Consider the following 26,003-nt stretch of genomic DNA (forward strand, 5'->3'; position numbering starts at 1 on the left):
TTGAAGTTGGCAGACTTGATTTAATAAAAGAAGATCATTTACCACCTTTGAAATGGAAAATGGGTCATGTAATTGGCCTTTTTCCTGGACCAGATAATATAAGCGTTGCAGTCATTCGAACTGCTACTGGTATTTTACGTCGAGCATTCAGCAAAATTTGTCCATTACCAATTGAGGATGTTTAATTAAAACTATTTTATGCTATGTAACTTGTCAAATTTTTTAAAGAAGGTTCATTGCAATATTTAGGATTTTTATATTTAAAAATAATTCTATTTCTGAAAAAATTAAAAAAAATCACAAAACTAAATTAGTTTTCTTTGTTAATTTTCACAAAAATATTTCTTAACATTGGTTATTTATTATTTAATTTTAATTTACACTTTACGGTTAAAAACTGGGAACGCTTTGTAGATAGTCCCCATGAATGCCAAGAATCAACATTTAATTATTTTAATTGATTTGTGTTTATAATTCATCTTGCGCTTTACGATGAGGAAAACATCGTGAAAAAACATGTACCTTATTTGTACGTACCAATTTCAATGAAATTCTGCCACGCTGGTGTACCCGCATTGCAGCAGCCTGATGGAGTGAGTTAGTAAAGCTCTGACACTTCTTCTCAAAGGGAGACGAGGCTATCACAGTGCTAAAGCAGTGTGATATTTATCGGCTGTTATTAGACCAAGATTAAACTAAGAAAATGGCTTCAAAATATCTATTTATATTACTACTTGCTTAATCTTAACAAAGAAATTACAGGTGCAGTTTTTAATACAAATAATGCTCTAAACTTTGTGATCATGGTGATCCCAGGTGATTTTTAAAGGATGTAAAATAATATTAAATAGATACTTTTATGTTAAAAAAGAAAAAAACAAATAAATCGATTCAAAAAGGTTTTATTTGACTTGAGGATTATATCGTCATCTTCATCGTAGTCTTCGTGTTTAGATGAAGGCGCCACAGCCACAACCAGCACGGTTAAGTCCAGCCAGTGGACCGATACCGTAACCGAGAGCACCGTAGCCGATTCCGTCAATAGCACCATAAGGGCCAAGGCCATAGCCGAGTGGTCCAGCAATACCAGCGGGGGCAATTTCTTCCAAAATGGCGACGGCACCGTTACCGCATCCGTAGTTGACAGCACCTGCACCAGCAGTTGGCAGAACACCTTCCAGAGCAACGGTTCCCAAGAAAGGTAAAGCACCGGCGACTGCTAGAGCTCCTTCAATAGCGTTTTCTGAGAGCACAGACACTCCGTTTGGTGAGATAGGAGAAGCGCTTGACACACCGAGACCACCACCGCTAGAGGCAGGGATCGCAGCAACACCGCAACCACAACCACCAGCCAGAGGAACGCCGAGACCGCCCAAGGGAGCACCCCATCCCCATCCAGCTCCGATGCATTGTCCAGCGATAGACTAGCGATAAAATACAAATTAATATTTCGCCACATTAACGTTTTAAAATGAAAAAGCAGATTCTTAAATGATATTAAATTATGAAATGTATTTGTAAACAAACATAAACCTTTTTAGGTTAATAAATTTAAATACTAAGTTTTTCTAGTATTTCGCCTTAGAATCTAAATAAAAATAGATAAATACTACCTCTGAATCATCACCTTCATACCAATGATCATTGAGTAATATTGGCATACGAAGACAAATTTTAATTTTACTTTTTGGAAGCAAAACCACGAGTAATAGTACTAGTGATAAGTGTTGGGGTCTTAAAAATACTACTAAATCACCTGGATCAAGAGCGCCTGAGCGCAGACCAAAAGTGCAGCCTTGAACATGTTGACCGTTTGAATGCAAACTTGACAATGTTTCAGAAGAATACGAACTGGTTTTTATATTGAAGGCATCGTGGAAAAGCGTTATCAGAGTGAGTTATAATGCTGATTCCGCCATGCGTGATGTAACAAAACGTGACACGCAAATATTTAGTCAATAGGTTATTAATTTAGATAATACGTGCACGTATGGCCGCGGCCTTAGATATGAAAAATATTTTGGCATTTTCAAAATTACCAATTCACTTGCATTTTCAAGAAAGGTAATCGGATTCATTAGGAGAAACGTAACATGTCATTCGGTAAACTCGTTACTACTAAAAAAATGGGAGGAGGCAGACCACCCTGAAAAGCGTAATGATAATCCAAACATGGTGGTCGATACAACCCATCTATGACATATATGAGGTACACCCTTTGCCAGTTTGTCAACTATTTTGAATTAATAATAAAATTAAATTTGAAACAAACATCTCACTTAACGAAGGAGAGGAATCATTTTTAGTTCATTAGTTTCAAATCACTGTTTACATTTTGATGTTGTTCTGAATTTCTTAATATTTAATAATATGTAATGCAAAATAGTAAATAAAAATTATATTAAAACACGTTTTGCAATTGCGACATACATATTATCTATTCATAGTTATAGTGGTAACTATATAAGCGCTGTGTGACTTCTCATAGTCATTGTATATTCAGCTACTTTGAATACGCACCAAGCATCATGTCTACCTTCGCTTTCCTCCTCCTCTGCGTCCAAGCTTGCTTGGTTCAGGTAATATTTCCGTAATTCTAATTTACTTAGTGGAATTACTGCAAAATCATTTTAATTATTCATATTGCTTGCTCATGTAGTAAGAAAGACTTTGTGTCCCGCTTAATTTTAATTAATATTACCACAAACTGAATAACTTGATATATCGTCTTGTTTTTGTTTAGAATGTGTACAGCCAGTGTCTGCGTGGTGCCGTTGCTGGACCTATTGGGTGGGAAGCTGGAGTAGCTGGCTGCGGCTGGGGTCCCGGCGTTGCTGGCTTAGGCTGGGAAGGCGGATTAGCTGGTCCCGTTGGATGCGGTTGGGGTGCCGGCCTTGGTGGTCTAGGCTGGGAAGGCGGTTTAGCTGGACCCGTTGGCTGCGGCTGGGGTTCCGGCGTTGCTGGCTTAGGCTGGGAAGGTGGATTAGCTGGACCCGTTGGCTTGGGTTGGGGTGCCGGTCTTGGTGGTTTAGGCTGGGAGGCCGGTCTTAGTGGTTTAGGCTGGGAAGCCGGTCTTGCTAGTCCCGGTGCTTGGGGCTGGGGTGCCTATGGAGGTGCCGGTGTTGGTGATGTAGCAGTTGCCGGTGAAATGGGCGTCGCTGGTACTACACTCGTCGCAGGTCAGGTACCAATCCTTGGTGCTGTCGAATTCGGAGGTGTCGTACCAGCTGCTGGAGCTGTGTCCATCGCCGGTAGCTGCGGCTGCGGCTGCAACGGTGGTTACATTTACTGAGCAAAAATTGTAATAAAAATCTTTTAATTATATTTTTGGAACTCTAATGCGGGATTTTTATTTCTTCATAAACGAATAAACCAACATATTATATTCAGTTATTTACATACAAAACTTCAGGAATTTATTTCAAAGCAACCGAAATAAAATGATCAGAAAGGACGCTTGTGGAAATTCGTATTCGAACATGACCGAATATATATTTTTGGAAAGCTAAGTAAACGATTATGTTTTTAAAATAATCTGCAGAACAAGTTTCATAATGATTTTTTTTGTTTTTCAGGCATATTTGAGGGAAAAAAATAAAAAAAATATTGAAAAAAATATCGTTTTCCGTCTCGCATTTTTAAATTTGGACCGATAATTATTGTTTAAATATTGAAAAATATCCAGTGTTTAATCGTTTTTATAAATCAGAGGAAAAAAATAGATTTTAATCGATAATTTTTTTTAAACAAATTTTTGAAGCTGCAGTTTTGACTTATTTTGAAAAAATCTAAAAAACGCGGTAACTCAAAAATGGTTCACTTTTGCATTATGCATATGGGGGTTAAAATTATCGCAAATAGTCACCCCTATTACCTAATAACGGGAATACGTCGAATTACCAATAACCCTGTATATCAGTGTCACCATTGTAGCTTCTCCTTCGATCAACAGTACCACTACATCACGCGTCGCAGTCTCAAAAACAGTAGCAGCAAATAACGCCTCACTTCAAAGTGGGATCTTATTTCAATTTTGTTTACTCTCAACTGCGTCAACGTGCTGTAAAGTTTCAGTGTATTCAAAAACTGTAAACATAACTATCATTAAATAAATGTATATAGAGTAGTTTTATATTTAATATATTTTTTGACTTCACCATTGTTTAGTGGTTAATGGAACTGACCGTGACAGCGAGTGAAAGGAAATTATTTGTGTGATGAACATTTGTGTGTCCTTTCAGTCCGAGGGTTTACTATTTATTTATTTATTTATTATAGGATCACCAACAGAAATGACAATAGTATTACAAATATTATATAGTTAACAATTGAACACACTTGATAATTGTATTTCTTTTTATAGGTAATCACAGCTTGCACTAAATATAAAATTAAACATTAGTAATTATCACAAAATTGTTTTGTTTGGATCAAATATATAATTAAAAAGAAATTGAATTATTTAATATTTTTATAACAATATCAATTGATTTGCATTTAAATGATCATATTAAATGCAAAATAAATTAAATAAAAGGTAAACATTTTTTTTTTTAAATTAATTTTGAGTTAATAACAATAATCAATAATTTTAGTTTCAATAATTTATATTATTTTTTAAGAGACTTAACAAATTTGATTTGTAAATAGGCAAATTATTACAAGTAATATCTAGGTTAGAGATCTTCGAGGAGAGATCATTATATATAGTCTTATAAATATGTATTGCACTGTTTAAAAGAATGATAACTATCTAGTCCACACTGTACATTTTCTGCAAAGTAAATATCTATATCCGACGTTCAATAAAAGTTTTATAAGATTTAGCCAATATTTAAGTGTTTACACTTCAACCGATTTAAAGCACAAGAATGTATTTAAACGTTAACTGACGTTATATTCTTTTCGATTCGGTGATGCGAGTTTTTTTTTTTATTTTTAACTGGTAATAAGTCTTTACTCAGAAGTACATCTTACTGATCCGTTATTTTACCGACAAACTTGAATACTTTATATTGTTGTATTTAAATTTTGAGTGAACCAGTGTAGTTACAGGAACAAGTATCAAACATAGGGTACTTGGTTGGCACAAAGCCGGTCTTAGGAATGGATTACATTTCTTACAGTGCTAAAGCCAATAGCGATAACGACAACTAACCTTTAGTGATTTCCCGCCTACAAATAATGTTTTTTTTTTTTATTAAATCAGATCACAACTACGCTCTCGCTACATCTTCCCTAGCTTTATTTATAACTGTTTTTTTTTTATAGAAGATATTTGTATTGTTTTGTATAATATTGTTGTGTCGTGTTTTGTATGTAAATAACTGAATGTTATATGTCAGTTTATTCGTTTATGAAGAAATAAAAATCCTGCATTCGAATTCCAATAATATAATTTATTTGGTCAGGAAAAGGTTTTAATTACAATTTTTGCTCAGTAAATGTAACCACCGTTGCAGCCGCAGCCGCAACTACCGGCGATGGACACAGCTCCAGCAGCTGGCACGACACCTCCGAATTCGACAGCACCAAGGATTGGCACTTGACCAGCGACTAGTGTGGTACCAGCGACGCCCATTTCACCGGCAACTGCTACATCACCAACACCGGCACCTCCATAGGAACCACAGCCCCAAGCACCGGGACCAGCAAGACCGGCTTCCCAGCCTAAACCACCAAGACCGGCACCCCAACCCAAGCCAACAGGTCCAGCTAAACCGCCTTCCCAGCCTAGACCACCAAGGCCGACACCCCAACCGCACCCAACGGGACCGGCTAATCCGCCTTCCCAGCCTAAGCCAGCAACACCGGGACCCCAGCCGCAGCCAGCTACTCCAGCTTCCCACCCAATAGGTCCAACAACGGCACCACGCAGACACTGGCTGTACACATTCTAAACAAAAACAAGACGATATATCAAGTTATTCAGTTTGTAGTAACATTAATTAAAATTAAGCGGGACACAAAGTCTTTCTTACTACATGAGCAACCAATATCAATAATTAAAATTATTTTACAGTAATTCCACTAAGTAAATTAGAATTACGGAAATATTACCTGAACCAAGCAAGCTTGGACGCAGAGAAGGAGGAAAGCGAAGGTAGACATGATGCTTGGTGCGTATTCAAGTAGCTGAATATATAATGACTATGAGAAGTCACACAGCGCTTATATAGTTACCACTATAACTATGAATAGATAATATGTATGTCGCAATTGCAAAACGTGTTTCAATATAATATTTATTTTCTATTTTGCATTACATATTATCAAAATAGAGAAATTCAGAACAACATCAAAATGTAAGCAGTGATTTGAAACTGCTAATGAACCAAAAATCATTCCTCTCCTTCGTTAAGTGAGATGTTTGTCGAAATTTTATTTTCAAATTGAATTTTATTTATAAGTTTCTTATATTTAAAACATATGCAAGTGGTACCAGTGGTATCATGTTTGGATTCTCATTACGCTTTTCAAGGTGGTCTGCCTCCTCCCATTTCTTTAGTAGTAACGGGTTTACCGAATTACATGTTACGTTGCTCCTAAATAATCCGAATACCTTTCTTAAGATTAAGAATGCAAGTGAATTGGTAATTTTGAAAATGTCAAAATATTTTTAATATCTAAGGCCGCGGCCATACGTGCACGTATTATCTAAATTAATAACCTATTGACTAAATATTTGCGTGTCACGTTTTGTTACATCACGCATGGCGGAATCAGCATTATAACTCACTCTGATAACGCTTTTCCACGGTGCCTTCAATATAAAAACCGGTTTGTATTCTTCTGAAACATTGTCAAGTTTGCATTCAAACGGTCAACATGTTCAAGGCTGCACTTTTGGTCTGCGCTCAGGCGCTCTTGATCCAGGTGATTTAGTAGTATTTTTAAGACCCTAACACTTATCACTAGTACTATTACTCGTGGTTTTGCTTCCAAAAAGTAAAATTAAAATTTGTCTTCGTATGCCAATATTACTGAATATTCATTGGTATGAAAGTAATGATTCAGAGGTAGTATTTGTCACTTTTTTGGGTCGTCATATCGAATTAAATGTAAATCTATCAGCAGTTTAGAATTTAAATTCTAAGACGAAAACTAGAAAACCTTAGTATTTAAATTTATTAACCTAAAGAGGTGAATGTTTGTTTACAAAATACTTTGCATTATTTTTTCTGTAAGATGTTCATAAACTTTTTACACATATACTGTTTTCATGTTTTAATAATTATATCATCTAAGAATCTGCTTTTTCATTTTAAAACGTTACTGTGACGAAATATTAATTAGTATTTTATTGCTAGTCTATCGCTGGACAATGCATCGGAGCTGGATGGGGATGGGGTGCTCCCTGGGCCGCTGCTGCACCTTGCGGTCTCGGTGCTCCTCTGGCTGGTGGTTGTGGTTGCGGTGTTGCTGCGATCCCTGCCTCTAGCGGTGGTGGTCTCGGTGTGTCAAGCGCTTCTCCTATCTCACCAAATGGAGTGTCTGTGATCTCAGAAAACGCTATTGAAGGAGCTCTAGCAGTCGCCGGTGCTTTACCTTTCTTGGGAACCGTTGCTCTGGAAGGTGTTCTGCCAACTGCTGGTGCTGGTGCTGTCAACTACGGTTGCGGTAACGGTGCCGTCGCCATTTTGGAAGAAATTGCCCCCACTGGTATTGCTGGTCCACTCGGCTACGGCCTTGGCCCTTATGGTGCTATTGACGGAATCGGCTACGGTGCTCTCGGTTACGGTATCGGTCCACTGGCTGGACTTAACCGTGCTGGTTGTGGCTGTGGCGCCTTCATCTAAGCAGACGACGACGATGAAGATGACGATATAACCCCCAAGTCGAATAAAAACTTTTTGAATCGATTTATTTGTTTTTTTCTTTTTTAACATAAAAGTACCTATTTAATATTATTTTACATCCTTTCAAAATCTCAATCCGAAGAATATTTCAGAATCACCTGGGATTTCTGTTTCGAGTTGCGTGTCCTTTGATTTGTGTCCATATTAGTTCTATCTCATTGTACTGGCAATGATATGGCGGAAGTTGAAGAACCCTATGACCACATTCGGCAGCTATTTCGTCGATAGTCAGTCAGTCTAAGATACTGTGTGGTTTGCATTTAACTAAGTCTTGTCAGTGAAAATAACATTCAACCGATCTGATATCTTTTTGGCTTCGCTCAAAAATTCGCAGCGAGCCTTAGCAACGTCGTGACGCTCCATAAAAATTTTATGTTTGTCCGATTTTTTTATAAGAAAATCCAATTTCTTTCAAAACTAAGCTTAATGACGATTTTTGGCCATGGAATGAACCACATTCACGTAAAAAAACAACAAGTTTTTTAAGTGTTGGACTTTCTTTGCGCAAGTAATAGTCATATATATGACGACGAATAGCATCAGCGTCGAAGTTGTCATCCGATGTCATACGACGCGGTTGGCGTTTTTTCTTCGGCGCACGAAGTTTATTTTCCTGCATGCCGCTTGTACCGTAAGCTTCGGTAGTGATTTTTGTAACAGTAGGTACACTAATTCCTAATGCGGCCGCAACACGCTCTCGCATTTGTGACAGTGGTGATAGTTGGCCACCATTATGATACTCTGCTTCAAAGTAATTATGAACCTTGATAACCAGTTCTCTCACCTGCCTTTTCAGAACAGATCCATTCACTTGGCAAAGTAAAGTAAAGTGGCAAAGTAAAGTAAAGTTGGTAAAGCTTTGTGCAAGCCCGTCTGGGTAGGTACCACCCACTCATCAGATATTCTACCGCCAAATAACAGTACTCTGTATTGTTGTGTTCCGGTAAAAGGGTGAGAAAAAACTCAGCGAACTGAAATGTAGTGACTAGCACGACCGTCTTGTTACGAGTGACAGATTAAAACAAATACAAAATGGCGGTGAGCCACTGAGTGTTCCCACCTTGAAAAAATATATTTAAATGTTTTTGTTTTATTTGTCTTTGTTCATAATATAATAAATATATGCGATGGATACAATTACTTATTTGTTCGCAACACTACAACTATCAAATTAGAACTGTCATCGACAAAATAAATTTGAAATCCATTTTACCGACATTTTTTCCAAATAGATAGCTAAAACTTCGATTTCTATATTTCAAACATTGAAAAATTTGGGATGTGTTTTCAAAAACGCCGACCCAATTATCTTTAAGTCATAAGCTAAAGTCTAAACAAATTGTTCCATATTTCTAACGTATAAGAATAAAAAAAACTTCATGGTCCATCCCAACTTTCATCATAAAGGACCAGGGCGCTTAGTTTTAACAAACTGGGTCCACTTATCAAAATTGTGTAACATTGATGATACCAGTGTCATGAAAGCTTTTGGCATTTACTATATTTAAACGAATAATACGAATGACCAACAAAAGAGTGTTTTCAAATGTTATCGGTCGTTACTGAATCTTTTCCAATAGGATAAGATTGTGATGATGATGTGAGTTTATTTTATTAACTGGTACAAAGCTTTGGTTGGTTCAAGTCTCTTGTTCCTTACTGATAGGTTATTTTAGCGAAGGTTTTTTAAAAAGATGACAAGTAATTTCTGTTTCGTGTTTTAAATAAAAATGATAGTTTAGTGTGCCATAAACATCATTTAATTTGGTTTGGAAAATATTTTAGGCATAATTCATGTTATAAATTTTTCTCAGTAAAGGTATCCACCGCTGCAGCCGCAGCCGCAGCCGCAGCTACCAGCGATAGAAACAGCTCCAGCGGCTGGCACGACACCTCCGAACTCGACTGCGCCAAGGATTGGCACTTGACCAGCTACTAGTGTGGTTCCAGCGACGCCCATTTCACCAGCGACTGCTACATCACCAACGCCGGCACCTCCGTAGGAACCAGCAAGACCAGCACCCCAGCCCCAAGCTCCGGGACCTGCCAGACCGGCTTCCCAGCCTAAACCACCGAGGCCGGCACCCCAACCGTAGCCAATGGGTCCAGCTAGACCGTCTCCCCAGCCTAGACCACCAAGGCCGGCACCCCAACCGCACCCAACTGGTCCAGCTAAACCGCCTTCCCAGCCTAAGCCAGCAATGCCAGGACCCCAGCTGCAGCCAGCTACTCCAGCGTCCCACCCAATAGGTCCAGCAACGGCACCACGCAGACACTGGCTGTACACATTCTAAACAAAATACAAGACGATATATCAAGTTATTCAGTTTGTAGGAATATTAAGAAAGCAAACAGTCGAAAGGTCCAACTGATGGTTTATGGTTAAGACGTCTTCTGTGTTTAAAATTCAGCGGCAAAAAGGTTTTTCGTACTACTTGAGCAAGCACTATCAATAATTCAAATTATATTCGGAAGAATTCCAATAAGTAAATTAATATTGAGGAAATTTTACCTGAACCAAGCAAGCTTGGATGCAGAGGAGGAGGAAAGCGAAGGTAGACATGATGCTTGGTGCGTATTCAAAGTAGCTGAATATACAGTGACTATGAGAAGTCACACAGCGCTTATATAGTTACCACTATAACTATGAATAGATAATATGTATGTCGCAATTGCAAAACGTGTTTTAATAATAATTTTTATTTACTATTTTGCATTATATATTATCAAATATTAAGAACTTCAGAACAACATCAAAATGTGTTGAGTGATTGGAAACTGCGAATAAGCCAAAAATTATTGTTCTCCTTCGTTAGGTGGGATGTTTATTAAGATGTTGTTATAAAATGTCATTATCTGTTTTTATTTTATTTATTTGGAATTAGTGAAAACGATACGTAAGGAGTAGCTTATTATTCCAAGTTTCCGACTCCGCAAAGTCAATAAAATCTTCTTGGGCCAAGTTATGCGTTTCTATAATAAAATTCTGCGGATACCTTTTTACACCTTGCCGATTCATGAATTCGAATAATTGTTAAAAAATAATAATAAATAAGGCATATTATTCAACACACGCTTATATAGATGATCAATTAAGCTGGAACTATTACTGGATGACTTTCAGGCAGATAGATAATGTATTTGAAATGTTGGAAAATTGAAAATTACTGAGTTTCTTACCGGTTCTTCTCGGTAAAATCTACATTCTGAATTAGCTGTAGCCTAATTCATATAGTTCTGAAAAATAATGATTCAACAGTGCTTGTAAAGCTTGAATTGAGCAGATTTTGATTTTTATTCTCACTTGCTTAGAAGTAACCGGTTTAGCGAATGACACATTGAGTTTCTACTAATTTTACCTCTCTTAAGAATGCAAGTAAATTGGAGGTTTTGAAAATGCCAAAACATTTTTCACATCTAAGGCTGCCGCCATACGTGCGTCTGTTATCTAAATCAATGACCTATTGGCCAAACGTTTGCATGTCACGTATTGTTACATCATGCATGGCGGAATCAGCACTATAACTTACTTTGATAACGATTTTCCACCATGCATTCGATATAAAAACCGGTTCGTATTTTTCTGAAACATTGTCAAGTTTGCATTCAAACGGTCAACATGTTCAAGGCTGTACTTTTGGTCTGCGCTCAGGCGCTCTTAATCCAGGTAATTTAGTAGAAACTTCGCAGTCACAATTATTATTAACCATATGAATAAACTGCTTTATAAGTTTGATTTCAAGTAAATACCGTTATTTTTTCTACACAAATCACACTTACTTTTTTTACTAATACATTCTCATTTGCTGGCGGGAAATTGAATCATCAAGTTTAGAAATAATATCATTTAAGAATCTGCTTTTTCATTTTAAAACGTTAATGTGACGAAATATTAATTTGTATTTTATCGCTAGTCTATCGCTGGACAATGCATCGGAGCTGGATGGGGATGGGGTGCTCCCTTGGGCGGTCTCGGCGCTCCTCTGGCTGGTGGTTGTGGTTGCGGTGTTCCTGCGATCCCTGCCTCTAGCGGTGGTGGTCTCGGTGTGTCAAGCGCTTCTCCTATCTCACCAAACGGAGTGTCTGTGCTCTCAGAAAACGCTATTGAAGGAGCTCTAGCAGTCGCCGGTGCTTTACCTTTCTTGGGAACCGTTGCTCTGGAAGGTGTTCTGCCAACTGCTGGTGCAGGTGCTGTCAACTACGGTTGCGGTAACGGTGCCGTCGCCATTTTGGAAGAAATTGCTCCCGCTGGTATTGCTGGCCCACTCGGCTACGGCCTTGGTCCTTATGGTGCTCTCGACGGTATCGGCTACGGTGCTCTCGGTTACGGTATTGGTCCCCTGGCTGGACTTAACCGGGCTGGTTGCGGCTGTGGCGCCTTCATCTAAACACGAAGACGACAACGACGGCGATGACGTAATCACCATGTCAAATTAAAACGCTTTGTGAATCGATTTAATTGTTTTTATTTCAACAAAGAAGTACAATAGGTACTTCTAATCTATTTCTTACATTGTCTAACATATCGTCTGAAAAATATTCAATGTTCTCCTGGGAATCATTTTTTGAGCCACGGGCTCACAGTTGCCCGTGCCTTTATTTACATTTTATTTTTATAAATTGTGGCGTTATTTTATATTTTTACTAAACATCAGCAGATCTTCGCTGGACTTCGAGCTTGTCGTCTTCTTGGAAGACGTGGCCCACACTGACATTTTGTTTTTTTTTTTTCAATTTAAAATAATATATAAATAGTATATGGTAATATTTAATATATAAAAATACTGTATATAGTAGTTTTTTTTTAATCCTAATTACTGCAATCCAGCGGGCCCTGCTCCGTGCTCGATCAGAGAGAGTATAGCCTCGGCGACTCTGATGTCGCGTTTATGTATAGATGTGTTAAGGCTGTGCTCTAGGATGGTCTTTTCTGAAACACCCGCCGCTCGGCCGATGAATCTGCCGATAGAGTCGCTACCATCGTCCGTGTAATAGACACAGGTGTTAGTGTGTAACTTAGTAGATTGAACTAAATGAAAATATCGAGATTCTCCATAAATCACAAAAAAAAAAACAGAACTGCAGTAAAAGATAAAATCATAGCCGGGAAAATAAAATTGATGCTAGTAAAGGTTAAAATAAAATCGTTTTGCTTTTACTTATTAGCGATTTAAATTATTGTGACCAATGTTATTGATTAGTAGCTTTTTAAACTTAACAAAAGTTTCGTTACCATAAATATAAATTCTTCTTCCAAACAAGCCGCTCCAATTATGGCGTTGGTGCGGAAGGATTTGATCAACAAACGATTGCTAGAAATTCAAATTTAAATCTGTTTACGTTTTTTCGAGTGTGTCGAAGGTTTGTAGGCAGAACTCGTGGTGACCAATTTAATTTTTCAACTTAGAAATGGATTCCTCACGTCAGTCAATATCAAAACAGAGCTGAATGAAGTGCGTGGAATAAACAGGAGTGTACGAATAATAATAAGGAGGCTTAAGGAAGAGGCAATCACCTCTCTTAGACCATCAAATAGTTGAATGCTGTCTGCAGCTTACAGACAAGCTCGTTTAAGATTTGCGCGTAAACATCTCAATTGGACTGAAGAGCCATATTTGTCCTCCATATTTGTAGCGTTATCCCAAGGTAATATCCCAAATGACATAATACTATGAAAATAACGAAGATATGCTAAACCAGCGATCATATCTATATCAATTAGATGTTTCTGAACTTTTGAACTTTTCTGAGCTCCGCCGAGCTAAGCTAAGCTCTTCCTGTCAGGGATGATAAATGAGAATTCTACTAAAGTTAAGAGTCTAATGTTATTCCTAAAAAGACTGTAGCAGCGATTACACCAAGAGAGTTTTTGTAAAATGGTACATTATAATTTTGCTTTCTTTCATTAGGTAGGATAAAAACTATGCATTTTGTTTTTTTAGCATTAAAAACTAAACCATTTGTTGTGAACCAACCGTTTATTCGTGATAATGCCTTGTTTACTTCGTTTCGAAGTAAGTTTTTTTCCTATCAACCTTAAAAATCACTGAATAACGTCAGAAAACAACACAATGTCACAAATAACTTCCACGTAGAAAGGGAGATCATTTATGTATATATTCTAAAAAAGAAAAGAGCCTAAACGTGACTCTTGCAGAACAACCATTGTTAGCCTATGCTAATAGTATAGCCTGCTACATCAATTCAATTAATTATAGATGACTATTCTTTTAATGCAAACTTGTTGGAATCCTTGACTTAAGCTTGAAGCAATGAGATCAAGAGCTTGAGCTTTAAAACCGTAATATTTGAGCTTCTATAAAAGTATTTCGTGTTCTACACAATCAAATGCTTCTATGTATGGGGGTATATTTTATACATTTATATGTGTTATAGACACATTCATCCAGAATTTTAACCTCATAAGGGGTGAATTTTGAAAAATATTATACCGCTTGACTTCTCTCATGAATGGAAGCCTATGCTCCCACTTCCATATTTAAAACATCAGAAATTATTTCTCAATTTTACCCCATTAGGTGATTTGTATTCAAAAACGTTATAATACTATCTTCAACTCATAAGCAGAAGTCTAAACAAATAACTCCATATTTCAATCTTACGAGGGTTTGGAACCTCTATAATCTATACAAACTTTTATCGAGAAGGACTTGGGCATTTTTCTAAGAACAGTAGGTCCACTTTTTAAAATTGTGTAATATTAATGATACCTGTGTGATTAAACCTCTTGGCGTGCACTTTATTTCATTCTATGGTAGCTAAGTTCAACTACAGTACGCCATTAGCAATTTAGTACGTAATAAAACGCCATTGACAAATTAGGTATTGTACATATGGTACATACATAAAACCTTAATATACTAGGTTATTATGTTTGTTTAAGAAGAAATAAAAATGATACATTAGACTGTCGTAAATATCATTTAATTTGGTTTGGAAAGCATTTTGGTCATTATTCATGCTATAAGTTTTTCTCAGTAAAGGTATCCACCGTTGCAGCTGCAGCCGCAGCCGCAGCCGCAGCCGCAGCTACCAGCGATAGAGACAGCTCCAGCAGCTGGCACGACACCTCCGAACTCGACTGCGCCAAGGATTGGCACTTGACCAGCTACTAGTGTGGTACCAGCGACGCCCATTTCACCGGCAACTGCTACATCACCAACACCGGCACCTCCGTAGGAACCACAGCCCCAAGCACCGGGACCAGCAAGACCGACTTCCCAGCCTAAACCGCCAAGGCCGGCACCCCAACCGTAGCCTACGGGTCCAGCTAGACCGCCTTCCCAGCCTAGACCACCAAGCCCGGCACCCCAACCGCACCCAACGGGTCCAGCTAAACCGCCTTCCCAGCCTAAGCCAGCAATGCCAGGACCCCAGCCGCAGCCAGCTACTCCAGCGTCCCACCCAATAGGTCCAGCAACGGCACCACGCAGACATTGGCTGTACACATTCTAAACAAAACACAAGACGATAGATAAAGTTGATAGATCAGCTTGTAGGAATATTAAGAGAGCAAACAGTCGTAAGGTCCAACCGATGGTTTATGGTTAAGAAGTCTTTTTTGCTTAATACTCAGCGGGAAAAAGGTTTTTCGTACTACCTGAGCAAGCATTATCAATAATTTACATAATGTTCGCAGTTTTTTCACAAAGTGAACTAATATTGAGGAAATTTTACCTGAACCAAGCAAGCTTGGACGCAGAGGAGGAGGAAAGCGAAGGTAGACATGATGCTTGGTGCGTATTCAAAGTAGCTGAATATACAATGCCTATGAGAAGTCACACAGCGCTTATATAGTTACCACTATAACTATGAATAGATAATATTTATGTCGCAATTGCAAAACGTGTTTCAATAATAATTTTAATTTACTATTTTGTATTACATATTATCAAAAATTAAGAAATTCAGAACAACATCAAAATGCGTTGAGTGATTGGAAACTGCGAATAAGCCAAAAATTATTGTTCTCCTTCGTTAGATGTGATTTATATTAAGATGTTATAAAATTGAACTTTATGTTTTTATTTTATTTATTTGGAATCAGTGAACACGGGACGTATGGAGTAGTTATAATTCCAAGTTTCCAACTCCGCAAAGTCAATAAAACCTTCTTGGGGCAAGGTGTGCGTTGCTACAATAAAATTCTGCAGATACCTTTTTACACGTTGCCGATTCATGAATTCAAATCATTTGTTAAATAATAATAATAAATAAGGCATATTATTCAACACACGCTTATATAGATGATCAATTAAGCTGGAACTATTACTGGATGACTTTCAGGCAGATAGATAATGTATTTGAAATGTTGGAAAATTGAAAATTACTGAGTTTCTTACCGGTTCTTCTCGGTAAAATCTACATTCTGAATTAGCTGTAGCCTAATTCATATAGTTCTGTAAAATAATGATTCAACAGTGCTTGTAAAGCTTGAATTGAGCAGATTTTGATTTTTATTCTCACTTGCTTAGAAGTAACCGCTTTAGCGAATGACACATTGAGTTTCTACTAATTTTACCTCTCTTAAGAATGCAAGTAAATTGGAGGTTTTGAAAATGCCAAAACATTTTTCACATCTAAGGCTGCGGCCATACGTGCGTCTGTTATCTAAATCAATGACCTATTGGCCAAACGTTTGCATGTCACGTATTGTTACATCATGCATGGCGGAATCAGCACTATAACTTACTTTGATAACGATTTTCCACCATGCATTCGATATAAAAACCGGTTCGTATTTTTCTGAAACATTGTCAAGTTTGCATTCAAACGGTCAACATGTTCAAGGCTGTACTTTTGGTCTGCGCTCAGGCGCTCTTAATCCAGGTAATTTAGTAGAAACTTCGCAGTCACAATTATTATTAACCATATGAATAAACTGCTTTATAAGTTTGATTTCAAGTAAATACCGTTATTTTTTCTACACAAATCACACTTACTTTTTTACTAATACATTCTCATTTGCTGGCGGGAAATTGAATCATCAAGTTTAGAAATAATATCATTTAAGAATCTGCTTTTTCATTTTAAAACGTTAATGTGACGAAATATTAATTTGTATTTTATCGCTAGTCTATCGCTGGACAATGCATCGGAGCTGGATGGGGATGGGGTGCTCCCTTGGGCGGTCTCGGCGCTCCTCTGGCTGGTGGTTGTGGTTGCGGTGTTGCTGCGATCCCTGCCTCTAGCGGTGGTGGTCTTGGTGTGTCAAGCGCTTCTCCTATCTCACCAAACGGAGTATCTGTGCTCTCAGAAAACGCTATTGAAGGACCTCTCGCTGTAGCCGGTGCTCTGCCATTCTTGGGAACCGTCGCTCTGGAAGGTGTTCTGCCAACTGCTGGTGCAGGTGCTGTCAACTACGGATGTGGGAACGGAGCTGTCGCCATTTTGGAAGAAATTGCCCCCGCTGGTATTGCTGGCCCACTCGGCTACGGCCTTGGTCCTTATGGTGCTCTCGACGGTATCGGCTACGGTGCTCTAGGTTACGGTATCGGTCCCCTGGCTGGACTTAACCGTGCTGGTTGCGGCTGTGGCGCCTTCATCTAAACAAGAAGACGACAACGACGGTGATGACGTAATCCTCATGTCAAATTAAAACGCTTTGTGAATGGACTTAATTGTTTTTATTTCAACAAAGAAGTACAATAGGTACTTCTAATCTATTTCGTACATTCTCTAACATATGGTCTGAAAAATATTTAACGTTCTCCTGGGAATCTTGTTGTCTGAGTCAAATCACCATAAAGTTTTTACACTGACTGACTCATAAACCTAATCAAACTTCAGGATTAATGTCGAATTAATAATTATAACATAAATAGTATATGGTAATATATAATATATAAAAATACTGTATATAGTAGTTTTTTTTAAATCCTAATTACTGCAATCCAGCGGGCCCTGCTCCGTGCTCGATCAGAGAGAGTACAGCCTCGGCGACTCTGATGTCGCGTTTATGTATAGATGTCTTAAGGCTGTGCTCTAGGATGGTCTTTTCTGAAACACCCGCCGCTCGGCCGATGAATCTGCCGATAGAGTCGCTACCATCGTCCGTGTAATAGACAGGTGTGAGTGTGTAACTTATTAGATTGAACTAAATAAAAATATCGAGATTCTCCATAAATCACAAAAAAAAACAGCACTGCAGTAAAAGATAAAATCATAGCCGGGAAAATAAAATTGATGCTAGTAAAGGTAGTAGCTTAACTTGACTGGAATTCTCATTTATCGTCCCTGACAGGAAGACTTAGCTCAGCGGAGCTCCAAAAAGTTCAAAAGCTTAGAAACATGTAATTGGTATCGATAAGATCGCTGGTCTAGCATATTTTGGTCATTTTCATAGTATTATGTCATTTGGGATATTACCTTGGGATAACGCTACAAATATGGAGGCCCATTGCTCTTCAGTCCAATTGAGATGTTTACGCGCAAATCTTAAACGAGCTTGTCTGTAAGCTGCAGACAGCTTTCAACAACATTTGATGTGCTAAGAGAGGTGATTGCCTCTTCCTTAAGCCTCCTTAATATTGTTCGTACACTCCTGTTTATTCCACGCACTTCATTCAGCTCTGTTTTGATATTGACTGACGTGAGGAATCCATTTCTAAGTGGAAAACATAAATTGGTCACCACGAGTTCTGCCTACAAACCTTCGACACACTCGAAAAAACGTAAACAGATTTAAATTTGAATTTCTAGCAATCGTTTGTTGATCAAATCCTTCCGCACCAACGCCATAATTTGAGCGGCTTGTTTGGAAGAAGAATTTATATTTATGGTAACGAAACTTTTGTTAAGTTAAAAAAGCTACTAATCAATAACATTGGTCACAATAATTTAAATCGCTAATAAGTAAAAGCAAAACGATTTTATTTTAACCTTTACTAGCATCAATTTTATTTTCCCGGCTATGATTTTATCTTTTACTGCAGTTCTGTTTTTTTTTGTGATTTATGGAGAATCTCGATATTTTCATTTAGTTCAATCTACTAAGTTACACACTAACACCTGTGTCTATTACACGGACGATGGTAGCGACTCTATCGGCAGATTCATCGGCCGAGCGGCGGGTGTTTCAGAAAAGACCATCCTAGAGCACAGCCTTAAGACATCTATACATAAACGTGATATCAGAGTCGCCGAGGCTGTACTCTCTCTGATCGAGCACGGAGCAGGGCCCGCTGGATTGCAGTAATTAGGATAAAAAAAAACTACTATATACAGTATTTTTATATATTATATATTACCATATACTATTTATGTTATAATTATTAATTCGACATTAATCCTAAAGTTTGATTAGGTTTATGAGTCAGTCAGTGTAAAAACTTTATGGTGATTTGATTCAGACAACAAGATTCCCAGGAGAACGTTAAATATTTTTCAGACCATATGTTAGAGAATGTAAGAAATAGATTAGAAGTACCTATTGTACTTCTTTGTTGAAATAAAAACAATTAAGTCCATTCACAAAGCGTTTTAATTTGACATGAGGATTACGTCATCACCGTCGTTGTCGTCTTCGTGTTTAGATGAAGGCGCCACAGCCGCAACCAGCACGGTTAAGTCCAGCCAGAGGACCGATACCGTAACCTAGAGCACCGTAGCCGATACCGTCAAGAGCACCATAAGGACCAAGGCCGTAGCCGAGTGGGCCAGCAATACCACCGGGGGCAATTTCTTCCAAAATGGCGACGGCTCCGTTACCACATCCGTAGTTGACAGCACCAACACCAGCAGTTGGCAGAACACCTTCCAGAGCGACGGTTCCCAAGAACGGTAGAGCACCGGCTACAGCGAGAGGTCCTTCAATAGCGTTTTCTGAGAGCACAGACACTCCGTTTGGTGAGATAGGAGAAGCGCTTGACACACCGAGACCACCACCGCTAGAGGCAGGGATCGCAGGAACACCGCAACCACAACCACCAGCCAGAGGTACGCCGAGACCGCCCAAGGGAGCACCCCATCCCCATCCAGCTCCGATGCATTGTCCAGCGATAGACTAGCGATAAAATACAAATTAATATTTCGTCACATTAACGTTTTAAATGAAAAGGCAAATTCTTAAATAATATTATTTCTAAACTTGATGATTCATTTCCCAGCAAATGAGAAATAATTTTGAACGTTTTCTGGGATCTTGTTGTAAAAACGTATACATTGCCCCAAAAAAGAGTTGCTAACCCTGTGTAATCGGGTACATGGAGTAACGAGTTTATTCTTGTTCTTAGTGTTAATAGAATGTACGTCACAATTTCTGGGAAAATCATTTATGTTTTTGCGTACATACATAACATTATCAAAAACAAATTGAGAAGCGACAGTCATTATTTTAATTTCTTTAAATTTACCTCTTAACGAAACCTGGACCCAAAGCCCAGGTTATAAATTGCACGAATAGCCCTCTTCTGCAGTACAAAAATGGTATTAATGTCAGCTGCATTACCCCAGAGAAGGATGCCATACGACATTATACTGTGGAAATAACTGAAATACACAAGGCGAGCCGTGTCCACATCAGTCAAAAGTCTAATTTTTTTTACCGCATTGGCTGCAGAGCTTAGTCTTTTCTCCAATCTATTTATATAGGGGCCCCATTGGAGCTTAGAGTCTATTGTCATACCAAGGAACTCTGTTGATTCTAAAACAACTAATGCTTCCCCGTTTGAAAGTACACTCGTTTTGACACATCTTACATTGGGAGTAGTTAATTTAATACATTTTGTCTTTTTACTGTTTAACATTAAATTATTAACACTAAACCAATTTACTATTTCAAAGAGAGCATTGATTAGGTTTATGAGTCTGTCAGTGTAAAAACTTTACTATAATTTATCTCAGACAACGAGATTCCCAGGATCGTTAAATATTTTTCGGACCATATGTTAACTCATAAGCATAAGTATAAGCAAATAACTCCATATTTCAATCTTACGAGGGTTTGGAATCTCTATAGTCCATACAAACTTTTATCGAGAAGGACTTGGGCATTTGTTTGTTAGAACAGTGGGTCCATTTTTTAAAATTGTGTAATATTAATGATACCTGTGTCATTAAAGCTCTTGGCGTGCACTTTATTTCATTCTATGGTAGCTAAGTTCAACTACAGTACAAATTAGCGATTTAGTACATAAAAAACGCCATTGACAAATTAGGTAATGTTCATATGGTACATATATAAACCTTAATATACTTTTTATTATGTTATGGTAATTATGTTAGTTTAAGAAGAAATAAAAATGATACATTAGACTGCCATAAACATCATTTAATTTGGTTTGGAAAGCATTTTTGTCATTATTCATGCTATAAGTTTTTCTCAGTAAAGGTATCCACCATTGCAGCCGCAGCCGTAGCCGCAGCCGCAGCTACCAGCGATAGAGACAGCTCCAGCAGCTGGCACGACACCTCCGAACTCGACTGCGCCAAGGATTGGCACTTGACCAGCTACTAGTGTGGTACCAGCGACACCCATTTCACCGGCAACTGCTACATCACCAACACCGGCACCTCCGTAGGAACCACAGCCCCAAGCACCGGGACCAGCAAGACCGGCTTCCCAGCCTAAACCGCCAAGGCCGGCACCCCAACCGTAGCCAACGGGTCCAGCTAGACCACCTTCCCAGCCTAGACCACCAAGCCCGGCACCCCAACCGCATCCAACGGGTCCAGCTAAACCGCCTTCCCAGCCTAAGCCAGCAATGCCAGGACCCCAGCCGCAGCCAGCTACTCCGGCGTCCCACCCAATAGGTCCAGCAACGGCACCACGCAGACATTGGCTGTACACATTCTAAACAAAACACAAGACGATAGATCAAGTTGATAGATCAGCTTGTAGGAATATTAAGAGAGCAAACAGTCGAAAGGTCCAACCGATGGTTTATGGTTAAGAAGTCTTTTTTGTTTAATATTCAGCGGGAAAAAGGTTTTTCGTACTACTTGAGCAAGCATTATCAATAATTTACATAATGTTCGCAGTTTTTTCACAAAGTAAATTAATATTGAGGAAATTTTACCTGAACCAAGCAAGCTTGGACGCAGAGGAGGAGGAAAGCGAAGGTAGACATGATGCTTGGTGCGTATTCAAAGTAGCTGAATATACAGTGGCTATTAGAAGTCACACAGCGCTTATATAGTTACCACTATAACTATGAATAGATAATATGTATGTCGCAATTGCAAAACGTGTTTCAATAATAATTTTTATTTACTATTTTGCATTACATATTATCAAAAATTAAGAACTTCTGAACAACATCAAAATGTGTTGAGTGATTGGAAACTGCGAATAAGCCAAAAATTATTGTTCTCCTTCGTTAGATGTGATTTTTATTAAGATGTTATAAAATTGAACTTTATGTTTTTATTTTATTTATTTGGAATCAGTGAACACGAGACGTAAGGAGTAGTTATAATTCCAACTTTCCGACTCCGCAAAGTCAATAAAATCTTCTTGGGCCAAGTTATGCGTTTCTATAATAAAATTCTGCGGATACCTTTTTACACCTTGCCGATTCATGAATTCGAATAATTGTTAAAAAATAATAATAAAAAAGGCATATTATTCAACACACGCTTATATAGATGATCAATTAAGCTGGAACTATTACTGGATGACTTTCAGGCAGATAGATAAAGTATTTGAAATGTTGGAAAATTGAAAATTACTGAGTTTCTTACCGGTTCTTCTCGGTAAAATCTACATTCTGAATTAGCTGTAGCCTAATTCATATAGTTCTGTAAAATAATGATTCAACAGTGCTTGTAAAGCTTGAATTGAGCAGATTTTGATTTTTATTCTCACTTGCTTAGAAGTAACCGCTTTAGCGAATGACACATTGAGTTTCTACTAATTTTACCTCTCTTAAGAATGCAAGTAAATTGGAGGTTTTGAAAATGCCAAAACATTTTTCACATCTAAGGCTGCGTCCATACGTGCGTCTGTTATCTAAATCAATGACCTATTGGCCAAACGTTTGCATGTCACGTATTGTTACATCATGCATGGCGGAATCAGCACTATAACTTACTTTGATAACGATTTTCCACCATGCATTCGATATAAAAACCGGTTCGTATTTTTCTGAAACATTGTCAAGTTTGCATTCAAACGGTCAACATGTTCAAGGCTGTACTTTTGGTCTGCGCTCAGGCGCTCTTAATCCAGGTAATTTAGTAGAAACTTCGCAGTCACAATTATTATTAACCATATGAATAAACTGCTTTATAAGTTTGATATCAAGTAAATACCGTTATTTTTTCTACACAAATCACACTTACTTTTTTTATGAATACTTTCTCATTTGCTGGCGGGAAATTGAATCATCAAGTTAAGAAATAATATTATTTAAGAATCTGCTTTTTCATTTTAAAACGTTAATGTGACGAAATATTAATTTGTATTTTATCGCTAGTCTATCGCTGGACAATGCATCGGAGCTGGATGGGGATGGGGTGCTCCCTTGGGCGGTCTCGGCGCTCCTCTGGCTGGTGGTTGTGGTTGCGGTGTTCCTGCGATCCCTGCCTCTAGCGGTGGTGGTCTCGGTGTGTCAAGCGCTTCTCCTATCTCACCAAACGGAGTGTCTGTGCTCTCAGAAAACGCTATCGAAGGACCTCTCGCTGTAGCCGGTGCTCTGCCGTTCTTGGGAACCGTCGCTCTGGAAGGTGTTCTGCCAACTGCTGGTGCTGGTGCTGTCAACTACGGATGTGGTAACGGAGCCGTCGCCATTTTGGAAGAAATTGCTCCCGCTGGTATTGCTGGCCCACTCGGCTACGGCCTTGGTCCTTATGGTGCTCTCGACGGTATCGGCTATGGTGCTCTCGGTTACGGTATCGGTCCCCTGGCTGGACTTAACCGTGCTGGTTGCGGCTGTGGCGCCTTCATCTAAACACGAAAACGACAACGACGGTGATGACGTAATCCTCATGTCAAATTAAAACGCTTTGTGAATCGATTTAATTGTTTTTATTTCAACAAAGAAGTACAATAGGTACTTCTAATCTATTTCTTACATTCTCTAACATATGGTCTGAAAAATATTTAACGTTCTCCTGGGAATCTTTTTTTGAGCCACGTGCTCACAGTTGCCCGTGCCTTTACTTAAATTTTATTTTTATAAATTGTGGCGTTATTTTATATTTTTACTAAACATCAGCAGATCTTCTCTGGACTTCGAGCTTGTCGTCTTCTTGGAAGACGTGGCCCACACTGACATTTTGTTTTTTTTTTTCAATTTAAAATAATATATAAATAGTATATGGTAATATTTAATATATAAAAATACTGTATATAGTAGTTTTTTTTTAATCATAATTACTGCAATCCAGCGGGCCCTGCTCCGTGCTCGATCAGAGAGAGTACAGCCTCGGCGACTCTGATGTCGCGTTTATGTATAGATGTCTTAAGGCTGTGCTCTAGGATGGTCTTTTCTGAAACACCCGCCGCTCGGCCGATGAATCTGCCGATAGAGTCGCTACCATCGTCCGTGTAATAGACACAGGTGTTAGTGTGTAACTTAGTAGATTGAACTAAATGAAAATATCGAGATTCTCCATAAATCACAAAAAAAAAACAGAACTGCAGTAAAAGATAAAATCATAGCCGGGAAAATAAAATTGATGCTAGTAAAGGTTAAAATAAAATCGTTTTGCTTTTACTTATTAGCGATTTAAATTATTGTGACCAATGTTATTGATTAGTAGCTTTTTAAACTTAACAAAAGTTTCGTTACCATAAATATAAATTCTTCTTCCAAACAAGCCGCTCCAATTATGGCGTTGGTGCGGAAGGATTTGATCAACAAACGATTGCTAGAAATTCAAATTTAAATCTGTTTACGTTTTTTCGAGTGTGTCGAAAGTTTGTAGGCAGAACTCGTGGTGACCAATTTAATTTTTCAACTTAGAAATGGATTCCTCACGTCAGTCAATATCAAAACAGAGCTGAATGAAGTGCGTGGAATAAACAGGAGTGTACGAACAATATTAAGGAGGCTTAAGGAAGAGGCAATCACCTCTCTTAGACCATCAAATGTTGTTGAAAGCTGTCTGCAGCTTACAGACAAGCTCGTTTAAGATTTGCGCGTAAACATCTCAATTGGACTGAAGAGCCATATTTGGCCTCCATATTTGTAGCGTTATCCCAAGGTTATATCCCAAATGACATAATACTATGAAAATAACGAAGATATGCTAAACCAGCGATCATATCTATATCAATTAGATGTTTCTGAACTTTTGAACTTTTCTGAGCTTCGCCGAGCTAAGTCTTCCTGTCAGGGATGATAAATGAGAATTCTACTAAAGTTAAGAGTCTAATGTTATTCCTAAAAAGACTGTAGCAGCGATTACACCAAGAGAGTTTTTGTAAACTGGTACATTATAATTTTGCTTTCTTTCATTAGGTAGGATAAAAACTATGCATTTTGTTTTTTTAGCATTAAAAACTAAACCATTTGTTGTGAACCAACCGTTTATTCGTGATAATGCCTTGTTTACTTCGTTGTAGTAAGTTTTTTTCCTATCAACCTTAAAAAGCACTGAATAACGTCAGAAAACAACACAATGTCACAAATAACTTCCACGTAGAAAGGGAGATCATTTATATATACTAAAATAAGAAAAGATCCTAAACTTGAATCTTGCGGAACAACCATTGTTAGCCTATGCTAATAGTATAGTCTTCTACATCAATTCAATTCATTATAGAAGACTATTCTATTAATGCAAACTTGTTGGAATCCTTGACTTAAGCTTGAAGCAATGAGATCAAGAGCTTGAGCTTTAACACCGTAATATTTGAGCTTCTATAAAAGTATTTCGTGTTCTACACAATCAAATGCTTCTATGTATGGGGATATATTTTATACATTTATATGTGTTATAGACACATTCATCCAGAATTTTAACCTCATAAGGGGTGAATTTTGAAAAATATTATACCGCTTGACTTCTCTCATAAATGGAAGCCTAAGCTCCAACTTCCACATTTAAAACATTAGAAATTATTTCTTAATTTTACCCTATTAGATGATTTGTTTTCAAAACGTTATAATACTATCTTCAACTCATAAGCAGAAGTCTAAACAAATAACTCCATATTTCAGTCTTACGAGGGTTTAG

At 38.1% G+C, this 26,003-nt stretch overlaps 11 protein-coding genes across 11 annotated transcripts; 5 read left to right on the top strand and 6 right to left on the bottom strand.

The window, feature by feature from the left end:
* Positions 1–886: 886 nt before the first annotated feature.
* On the bottom strand, positions 887–1,865 carry LOC125074429 (chorion class B protein PC10-like). Its single transcript, XM_047685769.1, has 2 exons — positions 1,757–1,865; positions 887–1,424 (listed from the first exon to the last, which is right to left on the bottom strand). Exons 1-2 carry the CDS (start codon positions 1,802–1,804, stop codon positions 951–953), a joined length of 522 nt encoding a protein of 173 aa, XP_047541725.1. The 5' UTR covers positions 1,805–1,865; the 3' UTR covers positions 887–950.
* A 615-nt stretch (positions 1,866–2,480) lies between these two features.
* LOC125074416 (chorion class A protein PC292-like) lies at positions 2,481–3,339 on the top strand. The gene is made up of 2 exons (XM_047685757.1): positions 2,481–2,579; positions 2,744–3,339. Exons 1-2 carry the CDS (start codon positions 2,529–2,531, stop codon positions 3,290–3,292), a joined length of 600 nt encoding a protein of 199 aa, XP_047541713.1. The 5' UTR covers positions 2,481–2,528; the 3' UTR covers positions 3,293–3,339.
* A 2,039-nt stretch (positions 3,340–5,378) lies between these two features.
* Positions 5,379–6,175, bottom strand: LOC125074432 (chorion class CA protein ERA.1-like). The gene is made up of 2 exons (XM_047685774.1): positions 6,061–6,175; positions 5,379–5,896 (listed from the first exon to the last, which is right to left on the bottom strand). Exons 1-2 carry the CDS (start codon positions 6,109–6,111, stop codon positions 5,438–5,440), a joined length of 510 nt encoding a protein of 169 aa, XP_047541730.1. The 5' UTR covers positions 6,112–6,175; the 3' UTR covers positions 5,379–5,437.
* Positions 6,176–6,763: 588 nt separating this feature from the next.
* Positions 6,764–7,862, top strand: LOC125074418 (chorion class B protein PC10-like). The gene is made up of 2 exons (XM_047685758.1): positions 6,764–6,876; positions 7,311–7,862. The coding sequence occupies exons 1-2, from the start codon at positions 6,829–6,831 to the stop codon at positions 7,797–7,799; spliced, it is 537 nt and encodes a 178-aa protein (XP_047541714.1). The 5' UTR covers positions 6,764–6,828; the 3' UTR covers positions 7,800–7,862.
* A 1,734-nt stretch (positions 7,863–9,596) lies between these two features.
* LOC125074440 (chorion class CA protein ERA.1-like) lies at positions 9,597–10,422 on the bottom strand. Its single transcript, XM_047685783.1, has 3 exons — positions 10,372–10,422; positions 10,108–10,149; positions 9,597–9,975 (listed from the first exon to the last, which is right to left on the bottom strand). Exons 1-3 carry the CDS (start codon positions 10,420–10,422, stop codon positions 9,670–9,672), a joined length of 399 nt encoding a protein of 132 aa, XP_047541739.1. The 3' UTR covers positions 9,597–9,669.
* A 991-nt stretch (positions 10,423–11,413) lies between these two features.
* Positions 11,414–12,313, top strand: LOC125074423 (chorion class B protein PC10-like). The gene is made up of 2 exons (XM_047685764.1): positions 11,414–11,526; positions 11,774–12,313. Exons 1-2 carry the CDS (start codon positions 11,479–11,481, stop codon positions 12,245–12,247), a joined length of 522 nt encoding a protein of 173 aa, XP_047541720.1. The 5' UTR covers positions 11,414–11,478; the 3' UTR covers positions 12,248–12,313.
* Positions 12,314–14,854: 2,541 nt separating this feature from the next.
* Positions 14,855–15,623, bottom strand: LOC125074129 (chorion class CA protein ERA.1-like). Its single transcript, XM_047685357.1, has 2 exons — positions 15,558–15,623; positions 14,855–15,331 (listed from the first exon to the last, which is right to left on the bottom strand). The coding sequence occupies exons 1-2, from the start codon at positions 15,606–15,608 to the stop codon at positions 14,855–14,857; spliced, it is 528 nt and encodes a 175-aa protein (XP_047541313.1). The 5' UTR covers positions 15,609–15,623.
* Positions 15,624–16,596: 973 nt separating this feature from the next.
* Positions 16,597–17,495, top strand: LOC125074426 (chorion class B protein PC10-like). Its single transcript, XM_047685767.1, has 2 exons — positions 16,597–16,709; positions 16,956–17,495. The coding sequence occupies exons 1-2, from the start codon at positions 16,662–16,664 to the stop codon at positions 17,427–17,429; spliced, it is 522 nt and encodes a 173-aa protein (XP_047541723.1). The 5' UTR covers positions 16,597–16,661; the 3' UTR covers positions 17,430–17,495.
* Positions 17,496–19,344: 1,849 nt separating this feature from the next.
* Positions 19,345–19,980, bottom strand: LOC125074130 (chorion class B protein PC10-like). Its single transcript, XM_047685358.1, has 2 exons — positions 19,969–19,980; positions 19,345–19,884 (listed from the first exon to the last, which is right to left on the bottom strand). Exons 1-2 carry the CDS (start codon positions 19,978–19,980, stop codon positions 19,411–19,413), a joined length of 486 nt encoding a protein of 161 aa, XP_047541314.1. The 3' UTR covers positions 19,345–19,410.
* A 1,149-nt stretch (positions 19,981–21,129) lies between these two features.
* Positions 21,130–22,012, bottom strand: LOC125074424 (chorion class CA protein ERA.1-like). The gene is made up of 2 exons (XM_047685765.1): positions 21,899–22,012; positions 21,130–21,672 (listed from the first exon to the last, which is right to left on the bottom strand). The coding sequence occupies exons 1-2, from the start codon at positions 21,947–21,949 to the stop codon at positions 21,202–21,204; spliced, it is 522 nt and encodes a 173-aa protein (XP_047541721.1). The 5' UTR covers positions 21,950–22,012; the 3' UTR covers positions 21,130–21,201.
* Positions 22,013–22,936: 924 nt separating this feature from the next.
* Positions 22,937–23,836, top strand: LOC125074422 (chorion class B protein PC10-like). The gene is made up of 2 exons (XM_047685763.1): positions 22,937–23,049; positions 23,297–23,836. The coding sequence occupies exons 1-2, from the start codon at positions 23,002–23,004 to the stop codon at positions 23,768–23,770; spliced, it is 522 nt and encodes a 173-aa protein (XP_047541719.1). The 5' UTR covers positions 22,937–23,001; the 3' UTR covers positions 23,771–23,836.
* The last annotated feature ends 2,167 nt before the right edge of the window (positions 23,837–26,003 follow it).

This window comes from Vanessa atalanta, chromosome 27 (assembly GCF_905147765.1).
Source record: "Vanessa atalanta chromosome 27, ilVanAtal1.2, whole genome shotgun sequence".
In the NCBI taxonomy this organism is placed as follows: domain Eukaryota; kingdom Metazoa; phylum Arthropoda; class Insecta; order Lepidoptera; family Nymphalidae; genus Vanessa; species Vanessa atalanta.